This window comes from Lepus europaeus, chromosome 8 (genome assembly GCF_033115175.1).
Source record: "Lepus europaeus isolate LE1 chromosome 8, mLepTim1.pri, whole genome shotgun sequence".
NCBI lineage: Eukaryota > Metazoa > Chordata > Mammalia > Lagomorpha > Leporidae > Lepus > Lepus europaeus.
Window position 1 is genome coordinate 106,499,650 of NC_084834.1, and position 14,525 is coordinate 106,514,174.

The window sequence follows — 14,525 nt, forward strand, 5'->3', positions numbered from 1 at the left end:
AGTGCAGGTCCATGGGGCTGGCATTGTGCCGTAGCAAGTTAAGCCACCACCTGTGATGCCAGCATCCCATAAAGGTGGCAGTCCAAATTCCCACTGCTCCATTTCCAATCAAGCTCCCCGCTAATATTCCTGGAAAGGCAGCAGAGGATGGCCTAAGTACTCAGGCTTCTGCACTCATATGGTAGACCCAGATGAAGCTCCTGTCTCCTGGCTTTGGCCTGATGGCCCAACCTTGACCATTCAGTCATTTGGGAATGAACCTATAGATGAAAGATCTCTGTCCTTCTCCCTTTCAAATAAATTACTTTTTAAAAAAAATCTAATGTCAGTCCAGACAAAAAGAACATTCCCAAATACAAGCAAAGTCACCCAACCAACCACTGTCACATACAACCTTACCCTCAAAAACAGCATCCTCACAATATCTGACACTCTACCCAGAAGTTCAGAAGACCAACTACAGTATAGTAGTCTACAATATACACAAAGAAACTAGAGCTACCAACCAAAATAATATGCATCTAAATCATATCATCAAAATTATATCCTGGAGTGATGACAGATTTACAGTGAACTATCCAATGAAAGAATATTAATAGGATCATCGGCATGCTAGTTATAAACAAAGGCCAGTTAGGCATTGTGATTCTAGTACATGGAAAGAAAAAGCCCCAGTTCATAAACATGAATATCAGATTCATGGAGCTGGGGCTGGTATGTGGTACAGCAGGTAGAACCATGGCCTGCAATGCCATATCAGAGCACCGGATCTCAGTCCCAACTGTTCTGCTTCCATTGTAGCTCCCTGCTAATGTGGGCTGAAGTGATCCAAGTACTTGAGCCTCTGTCATCCATATGGGAGCCCAGATGGAGTTCCAGGTTCCTGACCTTGGCCTGGCCTAGCACCGACCATTGCAGTTATTTGAGGAGTAAGCCAATGGGTGGAAGATCTCTGTGTCTCTGTCATTCCATCTTTCAAATAAATAAAATAAAATCTTAAAAAAAGATTCACAGGAAAAAAAAAAAAAGATTCACAAAGCCATCATGTCTTAAAATGAAGACAGATGCATGAATGTGTCACAGCTTCATGACATCAGCCATTAATATATCTACCTAATTCCTCTGGGCTCTGATTCCAAGTTCAATATACAATCATCTTATTTTAAATTAGTTCCCAATGTATAATAATGCAGTGTTTTCAAAACTTACCTCTGCAACGTAATGAAAGTGTTCAATATATTCCCAACACTAACAGTGATTCATCAGCAACAATTTTTTATTTAATTTTTTTTTTTGACAGGCAGAGTGGACAGTAGAGGGAGACAGAGAGAAAGGTCTTCCTTTTTGCCGTTGGTTCACCCTCCAATGGCCGCCGTGGTAGGCGCACTGCGGCCGGCGCATCACGCTGTTCCGATGGCAGGAGCCAGGTGCTCCTCCTGGTCTCCCATGGGGTGCAGGGCCCAAGCACTTGGGCCATCCTCCACTGCACTCCCTGGCCACAGCAGAGAGCTGGCCTGGAAGAGGGGCAACCTGGACAGGATCGGTGCCCCGACCGGGACTAGAACCCGGTGTGCCGGCGCCGCAAGGCGGAGGATTAGCCTGTTAAGCCACGGCGCCGGCCATCAGCAACAATTTTTAACTGGGAGGCATCGCACATATTTAAAATCCCAAGGGATCTCTTATTATTTGAAAACATATCCAAACTCTTCAGTTTCTTAAAAGTTCCTTCCACTAGATGAGAATTACACCCTAACAGAGAATGGATTTATATAAATTCAGTGACTCTGACAACTACATTAACTACATTCTGTCTACAAATTAAAATTTTTGATATTTTGGGTTTTGTTCATCAGTTTCTGTGCCCCTGTTTAACATGAGGCACACTGAGTCTAAAGAGCAGTGTACTGGGGCCGGCACTGTGGCTCAGTAGGTTAATCATCAGCCTGTGGCACCGGCACCCCATATGCCGGTTCTAGTACCAGCTGCTCCGCTTCTGATCCAACTCTCTGCTATGGCAGTGTTTTCAAAATGATGAAAGATGGCCCAGATGCTTGGGCCCCTGCACCCGCATAAGAGAACTGGAAGAAGCTCCTGGTTCCTAGCTTCGGATTGGCTCAGCTTTGGCCATTGCGGCCATTTGGGGAGTGAACCAGCAGATGGAAGACCTTTCTCTCTGTCTCTACCTCTCACTGTCTGTAACTCTCTCAAATAAATAAATAAAACATTAAAAAAAAAAAAAAAAGTGTGTCAACAAACCAGTTATTCATATGAGTTGGAAGCCTGAGACTAAAACTAAGAATGGATACTAAAGCTAAATAGAGGTCACCTGGGTCCATTCAGGTTACCATTTCCCTCTATATTTCTGACACTGACTTAATAATGAATGCCTTCAGAAAGCCAGAGGCCCCTAGACATACTTTGGAAAGCAGTAATGCTGAGAGAGGGAAGACATGACCCAAGGAAGACCTGAGAGGCATTTCACTAAAGAAATCCAAATGGCCAATATACACATGAAAAAGAATGTAATATCATTGGGGCCAGCACTGTGGCATAGCGGGTAAAGCTGTTGCCTGAAGTACCGGCATCCCATATGAGTGCTGGCTCCTGGCTTCGGATCAGCGCAGCTCCAGACATGCAGCCATCTGGGGAGTGAACCAATGTATGGAAGACCTCTCTCTCTCTCTGCCTTTCCTCTCTCTGTGTAACTGTGACTTTCAAGTAAAATACATAAATCTTTTTAAAAAAAGAATGTTAATATCATTAACAATTAAGGAAATCCAAACTAAAAATATAAAAGTAAAAACTCAGAATGACAAAGTGTAGATATGAAGCAAAACAAAATTAATGTTGGTAAAGACACTGACTAAGAAGAGCTTGACTGCAATGTAGAGTGGAAATGAGTCTATCACCTTGGAAGACCAGAAGCATATCTCACTACCCAGGAATTTACTTCGGGTTCCTAAAGAAATTCTTGCCTATGTGTACATCAGAATTCATGTTCATGACAATGCTGCTTATAAAGTAAAAAAAATCAAGGCACAGAATGGAAAAACAGTGAACACAAACATGATTAAATACTATACAGCAATGAAAATGGACAAGTTGCATGCAACATATGAACGAATTTCATAAAATTATTAAGCAAAAGAGGAGGACTATAAATAGTATGATTCCATTCATATAACATTCAAAAACAAACTAAATTATATTTCTTAGAGACATGTTCATGGATGGTCACATTAATTTAATTTTTTTAACAATTTATTTATTTATTTGACAAGCAAAGTTAAAGAGAAGGGAGAGAGACAGATAGAGATAGATCTTCCATCACTAGTTCACTTCCCAAATGGCTGCAAAGGCCAGGACTGGGCCAGACCAAAACCAGGAGCCAGAACTCCACCCAGGTCTCCCATGTGGATGGCAGGGGCCCAAGTACTTGGGCTGTCTTCTGCTGCTTTACCAGATCCATTAGCAGGGTGCTGGATCAGAAGTGGAGCTGCTGGGACTCAAACCAGATCCAACATGGGATGCCAAATTCGTAGGCTACAGTTTAACCCACTGTGCCACAATAGAGGCACCTGGTCATTACTTATAGAAAGCAAGAAAATTTTTATTACAAGAATAATAGTGATTGTGGCCGGCGCCGCGGCTCAATAGGCTAATCCTCCACCTGCGGCGCCGGCACACCAGGTTCTAGTCCCGGTCGGGGCGCCGGATTCTGTCCCGGTTGCCCCTCTTCCAGGCCAGCTCTCTGCTGTGGCCCAGGAGTGCAGTGGAGGATGGCCCAAGTGCTTGGGCCCTGCACCCCATGGGAGACCAGGAGGAGCACCTGGCTCCTGCCTTCGGATCAGCGCGGTATGCCGGCCGTAGCACGCTGGCCACGGCGGCCACTGGAGGGTGAACCAACGGCAAAAAGGAAGACCTTTCTCTCTGTCTCTCTCTCTCACTGTCCACTCTGCCTGTCCAAAAAAAAAAAAAAAAGAAGAAGAAGAAGAATAGTGATTGACAGTGATTACTTTAGGGAAGAGCATTACCCTAGGGAAAGAGATATGGTCAGGAAAGGGCAAAAAGGGACTTTTGGAATAATGTTCCATTCTTGATCTGGATGATGGTTTGAGGCCAGCACTGTGATACAGTGGATCAGGCCATTGCCTGCAATGCCTGTATCCCATATGAACACTGATTCTAGTCCCAGCTGTTCCACTTCCAATCCAGTTCCCTGCTAATGCACCCAGGAAAGCAGAAAATGGTGGCCCATGTTTGGTCCCCTGCCAGTCACATGGGAAACCGGATGGAGTTCCCAGCTCCTGCCTTTGGCCTGGCTCAGCCCTGGCTGTTGCAGCCATCTGGGAAGTGAAATAAGGGATGGAAGATCTCTGTCTCTCCCTTTGTAATAAATCTTTGAAAAAGCAAAACAAAAAGAACCACAAAGATGTTCACTTTAAAATTGTTCTTCAACTTGCATGTATGTTTTATATATTTTTGTATAGTTATACATCAATAAAAAATGTTGAAATAAAGAAGCAAATAAATTAATTACTTCAAAATTCTACTTATAGCAAACCCTATCTTTCCCGAAATTTCTGATATGAAATACCAACTTCTTAAGCAAATAGGGGTTCATATGAGAAGGGAAGTCTTTTTAAGATTTAGCCCTAGATATTCAAAGGATTACAGTGTACACTGAACTGGGAACCAGGCCTAGAGTTAACTACAACTGGCAAATAGAGAGAATATGTGAGAAAATATTTTTGGTCAAAACCACATATACTCAAAGTCTTCATTTTAACTCTAGTGATTGCTCCTTGTTTATGTTACCTAAATGTCAATTACTCTATTATTCCCAGAAATCTTCATACCAACAGCTACACTTTAAAAAAAAGCATTTTTGCATTCTCTTGTCCTCCTCAGATCAACGTAAATTTCTAGCACACATTTTCTTTTTTTTTTAAAAGCTTTATTTTATTTATTTGAAAGGGGTTACAGAGAGAGGTAGAGACAGAGAGAGGTCTCCCATCCACTGGTTCACTCCCCAGATGGCTGCAATGCCGGAGCTGCTCCAATCCAAAGCCAGGAGCCAGGAGCTTTTTCCAGGTCTCTCACATAGGGGCAGGGGCCCAAGAACTTAGGCCATCTTCTACTGCTTTCCCAGGCCATAGCAGAGAGCTGGATAGAAAAGGAGCAGCTGAGACTAGAACTGGCACCCATATGGGATGCCAGAGCTTCAGGCCAGGGAATTAACCCACCATGTCACAGTGCTGGCCCCACACATTTTCATTTTAAGGTTTCTACTTCACTGCTTCCCATTCTATTTTCTCCAGAATTGAAAATCTCAGTAATCTCTCTTTCTCATATATATATAAGCAAAACTTATGCTCTAAAAAAATGAAACTCTCTTTTTTTTCTCATTTGTAATACAGAATGGCAAAGTGTTGGGAAATTGAAAATTGTGCTACAGTGAACACATGGCAAGAAAAAGTATAGCACAAAGAAATGAGGATGGTGCTGTGGCACTGTAGGTAAAACCACCATCTACAGCTTTGGCATCCCATATGGGTGCTGTTTCAGTCCTGGCTGCTCTACTTCCAATCCAGCTCCCTGCTAACATGCCTGGGAAAGCAGTGGAAGATGTCCCAAGTATTTGGGCCCCTGCAGCCACGTGGGGAAACCCAGAAGAAGCTCCTGGCATCTGCCTTTGGATGGGCTCAGCTTTGGCCGTTACAGCCATTTGGGGAATGAACCAGAGGATGGAAGATGGCCCTCTGTTTCTCCCCCTCTCTCTGTAACTCTACCTTTCTTCTTTCTTCTTCTTCTTCTTTTTTTTTTTTTTTTTTTTGACAGGCAGAGTGGATAGTGACAGAGAGAGACAGAGAGAAAGGTCTTCCTTTTTGCCGTTGGTTCACCCTCCAATGGCCGCTGCGGCCGGCGCATCTCGCCGATCCAAAGCCAGGAGTCAGGTGCTTCTCCTGGTCTCCCATGCGGGTGCAGGGCCCAAGCACTTGGGCCATCCTCCACTGCCTTCCCGGGCCATAGCAGAAAGCTGGCCTGGAAGAGGGGCAACCAGGATAGAATCCGGCGCCCCAACCGGGACTAGAACCTGGTGTGCCGGCGCCACAGGTGGAGGATTAGCCTGTTAAGCCACGGCGCCGGCCGTACCTTTCAAATAATAAATAAATCTTAAAAAAAAGAAAAATGAGGATTAAATAATTTTCTCTAAGACAAAAGGCTTGAAAAGTAAACTAATAAAAGTTATTGGGTAGATTTTTTTCAGTTTCTGTTTTTCTTGATTGTTTTTAAGCAAAGGAAAGATGTCATTCAAGCAATTTAACTTTCAATTAGATTTTTAAAAACCTTTTAAATAATTTTCTGAATTTTTAAAAGATGTTTTAAACTTTACATAGATGCAATGAAATGCATAAATCTCAAATGCAGAGTTTGATAATGTTTACATATACAAGGGTACTACAACAATTTCATGGAAAATGGAACTAAAAGCTAATTTGGGGAGCCTGGCACGGTGGTGTAGCAGGTAAAGCCGCTCCCTGCAGTGTAGGTATCCCACATGGGTGCCAGTTCCAGTCCTGGCTGCTCCACTTCTGATCCAGCTCTCTGCTATAGCCTGGAGAAGCAGTAGAAGATGGCTCAAGTCCTTGGGCCCCTGCACCCATATGGGAGACCTGGAAGAAGCTCATGGCTCCCAGTTTCAGATAGGCACAGCTCCAGCCATTACAGCCATCTGGGGAGTGAACCAGTGAATGAAGACCTCTTTCTCTTTCTCTCTCACTCTCTCTCACTCTCTTTCTCTCTCTCTGCCTCTTCCTCTCTACAACTCTGCCTTTCAAAAAAATGAATAAATATTTTAAAAAAAGCTAATTTTGGCTGAAAAGAATCTGAAATCCATGCAATATTCTCATAATATGCATTTTCGGGCTGGTGCTGTGGCGCAGTGGGTTAACGACCTGGCCTGAAGCACCGGCATCCCATATGGGCGTCGGTTCAAGACCCAGCTGCTCCACTTCCAATCCAGCTCTCTGCTATGGCCTGTGAAAGCAGCAGAAGATGGTCCAAGTCCTTGGGCCCCTGCACCCGCGTGAGATACCCAGAGGAAGCTCTTGGCTCCTGGCTTCGGATCAGTGCAGCTCCAGCTGTTGTGGCCAATTGGGGAGTGAACCAACGGATGGAGGGCCTCTCTCTCTCTCTCCTCTCTCTGTGTACCTCTGACTTTCAAATAAATTAAATCTTTAAAAAAATAATAATATGCATTTTCTACAAAATTTTTAGAGTACCATATATGTGTGTGTGTATATATACATATACATATACATATATCCATGTTACTGCCAGGATGAAGCTTCAGACTTAAAGTTAGATTTGAAAGTCTTATTTGAAAAGGCAGGAGTAAAAAAGAGATTAGATACTCTGTTCTTCTAAGTCACATTTATTACTTAAATTTTATTCTCATACCTCAAATTCATCTTGAGTACTTTGAACATTGCACCATCTGGCTACAGGTTCAGGAACCACTTCCCAGTCTTCGCAGACTTGTTTAAGAATATTCACAAATGTTGACTTCCCTGCAGCTGTTGTAAGAAGAATGGCAAATTGAGAAAGAGAACTTGTGAAAGAAAAAAAAAAGGCCAACTAGTCATGAACTTTTACAGGATTTATAATAATAAATAACTCAAAACACAAAAGCAAAAATCCCCAAACATTCAACTTCCTAAATTTTTTTAGATTTTCTTTTTAATGAAAACAGAAAAGAACTCAATTTTTGTTAAGCGTATTTGTTTGTTATTACTTTTAGTTTAGCAAAATCATGAAATTAAAATCCTGGTGAAATTCTAGGTAAGACGTTATGGCAGGAAAAAAAAAAAAAAAAAAAAAAAACCCTACTCTTACATTGCCTATCCTTAGAAAATTAGACAACTGGTCCACATAATCGGTTGTGTGATTTGAGGCAAGCCCCTGAACCTCTCGGTTTCCTCAAAATACAATTACACTGTGCTCATGCAAACTGTTGTGATGAAAGTACCTATCCCTACCATGATAGGCATTTCAGGGTCTTCCATTTTCAGAAGTGTCCTCTCTACTAGCTCCATTCTCGCTGGACACAAACAGGCTCATTCTTATCTGTCTAAAATCAATCAATAAACAGCCATAAAATCAATATAAAGATTTACCTAGGACCTCAAGTTTTAGAATGGGAAACAGTATGTTTATTATATAACATTAATAGTCACTTTGGCTAACAGAAACTTTAAAAACATGTTTGCAAAGCACTTCTCATAAACAACAGTCATGTTCTCTCGGCCTCATTTTCATGGTTCCATGCCCAGTATACTCTACCAAATTTAAAAAGAGAGACACACACATGTGCTCATACTTTACCCTGATCATTCATCAGCTTATGAGATATCTAGGAGGAGTAAAAGAAAATAGACCATATGCAATCAGGACATACTATGTTCAATTTTAAAATTATTCAGGAATATATTACATTTATGGTTAGAACTGTCTTGACATAGAATCAAACAGGGTGTAGCAATACGACAACCACACCCTTTGTATCTGAAGTCACCAAATGTGGCTATACTACACATCTCTGGTAAACAATGTTTTCTCTCTCTCTCTCTCCTCCTCTTCCTCACTACATATATACACATTTGTGTATATAAAGGAAATCTGCAAAACGTTCACGGAAAACACATATTATGAAAAAATATAGGTCTTAAATTTTTTGACCCAAAATAAATTATCTGTTTTAAAATCTTTTTCATTTATTTGAGAGACAGAGAGGCACACAGGCAGAAACACAGAGTTCCCATCAACTAACTAGTTCACTCCCCAAACGCCTACAATGACTGAGACTGGGCAAGGTTGACAGTAGGAGCTGGGAATTCAATCCTTCTATTATGAGTGGCAGGAGCACAATTACTTGAGCCATTACCACTGTCTCCTAAGGTCTGCACCATCAGGAAAGTGTAGTCAGTACATAAGCTTCTTATCCACTAGGCTAAATGCCAGCCCCAAACTTATCTTTTAATTTCATTTTTCTAGGAACTCTTTGATGTACCCTTGTGTATATACATGAATACACAGATGAAATAACTTGAATATACTGATAGGTAAAAGTTCTTATTCCTTCCAAATTGGATCTAAGAACAAAAAGAACTTTACCTTTTACTACCATAATTATATTCAAACCTCAGACTTCATATAGGGCAGTAGAAAAGAAGTAAAAAACTGGAAGAATGTTAAAGGATCACAAGAACAGAAAAAAGACGACAACTAAATAAAAAGGCAGCACCATGAGAACAGATAGGAAGCAAGAGAAAAGTCCTATTATTTCCAGAGGAGAGGAAAAGAACTTTTAAGGATGAACTGGCTAATTATTAGATTTAATCATGGACAAGCAATATCTTTTAAAAATTTATGTGCAGGACCAAGATTAGGGACTGTACACCATTTGGAATAATGGTAAGTGAAAAACACAAAACATCACCCAACAATCACTAAGTTAGATGGAAGATGAAAAGAACAGGATATTCAGAAAGAGCACCCAAAAGAACAGTTTTAAAAATCTGGAATCCGTTAGAGTCTAAAAGCACTTAAAGCTAGCACATTCTACTTTCTTCTGATCCTGCTTACATGCAGAAAAATTTCATGGGTTCATATTTCTAAATATAATAAGTTACATTTAGTTGAAAGAGAAGTTAATCCATTGTGTTATTGATCTGAGGGTCTTTTCACTAAATTTACTTTTGAAATGGCTTTGTTCAGCTTCCTCTCATTTTCACATGTTGTCTTCCTTTTTTATTAAGATTAATTTTTTTCTCCTCTCCTCTCACTCATTCTCTCTCTTCCTTTCTGTCTCCTGACCTCTGTCTCTCTCTCTCTTACACTCTCCTTCTCTCTCTTTTTCTTCTTCGCCCCTTCCCTCCAGTCTGTTGCGTTTCCTCCAATAAACTCTTTCCCTTTAAAAAAAAATAAAAGATTTATTTTATTTATTTGAAAGGTAGAGTTACATAGAGAAAGAGAGAGCAAGATCTTCCATTCACTGGCTCTCTCCCCAAATGGCCACAACAGCCCAGGCTGGGCCAGGCTGAAACTAGGAGCAAGGAGCTTCTTCCAGGTCTCTCAGCGTGGTGTAGGGGCTCAAGGACTTGGGCCATCTTCTGCTACATTCCTAGGCTCATTAGCAGGGAACTGCATTGGAAGTGGAGCAGCAGGGATGGGAACCACCACTCATATGGGATGCTAGCATTGAAGGTGGCATATCTCTTTATGTCACAATGCCAGCCCCACATACGGTCTTCTTTACCTAGAAAATAGCTGTGAGGAACTGTACTAATCAATCCAGTCAGACTAATATCCAGCTCTTTAACTTTGGGGGAAGAAGTGGGGGCTAAAAAATAAGATAATTAATAAATTAATATTTGATGAAGACAAAAGAACAAGAACCTAGGGCACTGATTTAATACCTGAAAAAGGCTTGGGGCTGGCATTGTAGCATTAGCAAGCCACTGCCTGCAGTGCTGGTGTCCCATATGGGTGCAGGTTTGTGTCCTGCTCCACTTCTGATCCAGTTCTCTGTCATGGCCTGTGAAAGCAGTTGAAGATGGCCCAGATGCTTAGGCTCCTGCACCTGCATTGAAGACCCAGAGGAAGCTCCTTGCTCCTGACTTCAGCTCAGTCCAGCTCTGGCTATTATGGCCATCTGGGAACGAACCAGCAGATGGAAGATCTCTCTCTCTCTGCCTCTATGTAACTCTGCCTTTCAGATAAATAAATAAATCTAAAAAAAAAAAAAAAAAAAAAAAGAGGATCACATAGTAATCTTCTAGAGAATAACAATTTATACATTTCTGGCTTGTTTGGATCTGGAAACAGGTGGCAGACATGGACAATGCGAGAGCAGTAACAAACAGCATCTGACAAAGCTGCAGAATCAGAAGATAATGCAAGGCAAAGCAAATACTACACCTAAATAACAACTGCTGTCATACAGTAATGTAGGATCAGTGTTATCCATCTTCAGATTTTCAAAAAGAAGCCAAGAATCTAGACATTCACATGAAATTCCCAAATTTTAAATGCCGGCAACTGTTTTTCCAAAACCTTTGCAAAACCAATGTTGTGCAAAAAGTGAAAAGTTTGCAACTCCTGTCAGTGTAGATAATTTGCATATAAAGACTGCTCTGAATGTATTTAAGAGAAAATGGAAGTGGCATATTAGAAAGTTATTTCAGGGGCAGCCGGCGCCAGCACACAAGGTTCTAGTCCTGGTTGGGGTGCTGGATTCTGTCCCGGTTGCCCCTCTTCCAGGCCAGCTCTCTGCTATGGCCTGGGAGTGCAGTGGAGGATGGCCCAAGTGCTTGGGCCCTGCACCCCATGGGAGACCAGGAGGAGCACCTGGCTCCTGCCTTCGGATCAGCGGGATGCGCCAGCAGCAGCGTGCCAGCCGCAGCAGCCACTGGAGGGTGAACCAACGGCAAAGGAAGACCTTTCTCTCTGTCTCTCTCTCTCACTGTCCACTCTGCCTGTTAAATAAATAAAAAATAAAAAATAAAAAAGTTATTTCAGGGGCATGCTTCCATGCAGTGGTTACATCTGCATCCCACATGGGAGTGCTGGGAGTGAATAATATCTTTTTCTGGGTTCCACATTCCTATTAATGTGCACCCCTGGGACACCGCCGTGATGGCAAAAGTACTTGGGTCCCTGCCACCCACATGGGAAGCCTAGATTGAGTCCCTGGCTCCTGGCTTCAGCCTGGCCTACATCTGACTATTGTAGGCATTTAAGGAGTGACCCAACAAATAGGAGCTCACTGTCTTTCTCTCAAATTTAAAAAAAAAAAAAGGGTGAGGGGGACGGGTAGTTATTTCAGGTGCTAGGATAAGGATGCTTGGAAAAAAGCAGATTTCTAGAAATGATATTTTGTCTAACTGGACTTGAGAGAGGGAAGGAGATTAATCCATTGTGGTATTGATCTGAGGGGTTCATTTAAGTTTCCTTTCAGGTGACTTTCTCCTGCCTTCACACATGGTCTTCTTTACCAGGAAAGAGCGATGCCAAACCATCCTAATAAACAAGCAGCCTCGAAGAACTTAACACTAAGAGCAAATGAGGCTTTTTCACTGGTGTCTTAAAACTGGAAAGTGAAGTTCTCTTTGAGCATGTGTTCAGCTTTTTTAAAATGCTTAATGCATTTTAATGCTTTTTTTAAAAATGCTTAATGCATTGCGTTGCCTTTTTCAAGAAGGGATAGTGTTTTGAATGTGGCAAAGATTAAAAAATAGTTACTGTATGTATGAATGGCCAGCACTCAACCTGCAGTCCAAAAGTAGTAATTTTTTCTATCAAAACAGGAAGTATTAAGTGTAGATTTCGTATGGTAGGAAATACAGAAGAGTGGAGGTTCGTATGTTTCTTGCAAAATGACATGCATAGTGTAGTCCGCCTTATCATGGTTAAGAACAATTAGTTTTATAACCCAGTTTTTACCTGGATGTGGGATAAGGGGTGAGGAACTTCACGCTATTAAGATGGTTAAAAATCTTTCATTGTACTTGAATGTTTATAGTGTTTTTACAAATAGCTAAAAATTAGAAACAATCCAAAGGTACATAATTGGAAATAGGAAAACGGTGGTTTATCCAGCAAGGGAGTACCACCCCGCAATAAAAAGGAACACACTACAGGAATCAGTAACATGAAGAAATCTCCAAAGTATGATGCTCATGGAAGAGGCCAGACACAAAAGGCTTTCTGCGGCCTGATGCCGTCCACAGGGCGAACTCTGCAGGGGCAGCGATCAGACCGGTGGCTGTCAGCACAGGAAGAGGCAGAGGGAGCTTCTCCAGGGGACTTTATGTGGTGGTCACAGAATGACACTAGACTTCTCACCGAAGAGCGCACCTACAAAGTGTGCACTTAACGGTGTAAAGTACACTTCAAGAAATTTGACCACCCTCCACCCCCCCCCCCCCGCGAGCCACCAACAAAACGGAACCAAACAAAGCTCCCCCTCCCCTTTGCCGGCTCCCAGCCAGGAAGGTGCAGCGGCCCACACAGCGCCACACAAAGCCCGCAGGCCTGGCGCCCCGCCGGACCCCCGGGGCCGCCGCCTCCCCCGCGCGCGGGAGGGGACGCGGGCTGCGCGCGGGAAGCGAAACCGAGGCGGCTCCCCCGGCTTCGGGCTCCTCACCGATATTCCCTTCGATGGAGACTTTCTTGATGCGGGTGCCCTCGGAGCTGGTGGAGGGAGACGGGCAGCTTCTCTTGGGTGGAGTGGCCATGTTCGTCTGGCGGCGGGCGGGGAGGCGGTCACAGGTGCGCGCTGGGCTCGCGCAGCTGCCGGATCTGCCCCGACCTGCCCCCGCGCAGCATCCCCGGCCGGCGGGCCCCGGGTTTAATTTTGGCGCGCGGAGGCAGCTGCCGGCGGGGGCGGGCCTGTGGTGCGGCTCCGCCCTCCCCGCGCCCTCCGCGCCGAGTCCCAGCCCGGGATCCCCTCACGGCCCCTCGGCCCGCTCCCGCCTCCACGCGGCCCGTGCGTGCGTCACGCCCGTCACGCGACAGCGCGCGCGAACGCCCGGGCGCCGGCATTGGCGGCGAAAGAGGGAGACGCCCCGGCGGGGAGGGAGGCGCTAAGCGCTTGCTTTGGCGCGGTTTGTGTAGACCTGAAGCGTCCTGACAGAGTTGGGGTTGAACCTTGGAATGCGTCACGGAGAACAGACTGTATGGTGGGGAAAAAAAAAAAAAAAATCAAGCGGCTAAGCCGGTGTTCCTCTCCTCAGGGCCGCCTTGACGTAACGCCAGGCCCTGTCCTAAGCTCTTTTTAGGAATTCCAGCGCCGAGATCCCGTCGTGAGCCTCGTTAAGCTCGGAGAAGCTAACTTGTTGCGGCAAGTCTCAAGGTCAAGAGGAAGTGCGCTGGGATTCGGGAGCCAGGCACCACCCGCGGGAAGCCTCTCCAGACCGCCCCTGCCCCGCCCGTTTGATTTGGTTGCGCGTCTGTGCTGTGTACAAGTTGCCACACTGGGTGGGGTTGTGTTCAGCATGGCTGGCTTCGTTAACTTTGTATGCCCTACACCTTGGCATAGTTAAACGTGGATTTTTGAAAGGCTGCTTCCGTGCTAAGTACTCTGGTGCAAGACTCCCGCGGGTAGGGACACAGGCAGTAATAGACATGCCCACGGTTCATTTTTCATAAGGGGAAAAACAGTAGACCAGGTATTACCCAGTCCGGATGTTACTTGGCTCTAACTGTACAAAAATCAAAAGGTTCTTCTCTTTTCCTTTTTGGTACTTTGCAGCTATCACCTGATCTGAAATGTGTCTAAAAGTTGAATGGTTATGAAATGGTGACTCCATTCTCAGAAATAAAGAGCAGAAATCTAGCAAAATGTGATTCCCTGAGGAATTCTAGGGTGCAAATACCAAAACCATTCTTTGTAACTTCCTTATATTATTATATAGTGTTACTTTATTTTTTTATTTGAGAAATACAAAGTGAGGAGTTGC

The 14,525-nt window shown here is 43.7% G+C and overlaps 1 protein-coding gene across 1 annotated transcript in view; it reads right to left on the minus strand.

Annotated features, from left to right (window-relative positions):
* Nucleotides 1–13,421, minus strand: part of DCK (deoxycytidine kinase) — a 29,352-nt gene extending 15,931 nt beyond the window's left edge. Inside the window, exons 1-2 of the mRNA XM_062198726.1 lie at nucleotides 13,211–13,421; nucleotides 7,465–7,580 (exon numbers count right to left, since the gene is read on the minus strand). Of these exons, the coding sequence (XP_062054710.1) occupies nucleotides 7,465–7,580; nucleotides 13,211–13,301 (207 nt within the window). The 5' untranslated portion in view covers nucleotides 13,302–13,421. The remainder of the gene's footprint in view (nucleotides 1–7,464; nucleotides 7,581–13,210) is intronic.
* Nucleotides 13,422–14,525: the final 1,104 nt, after the last annotated feature.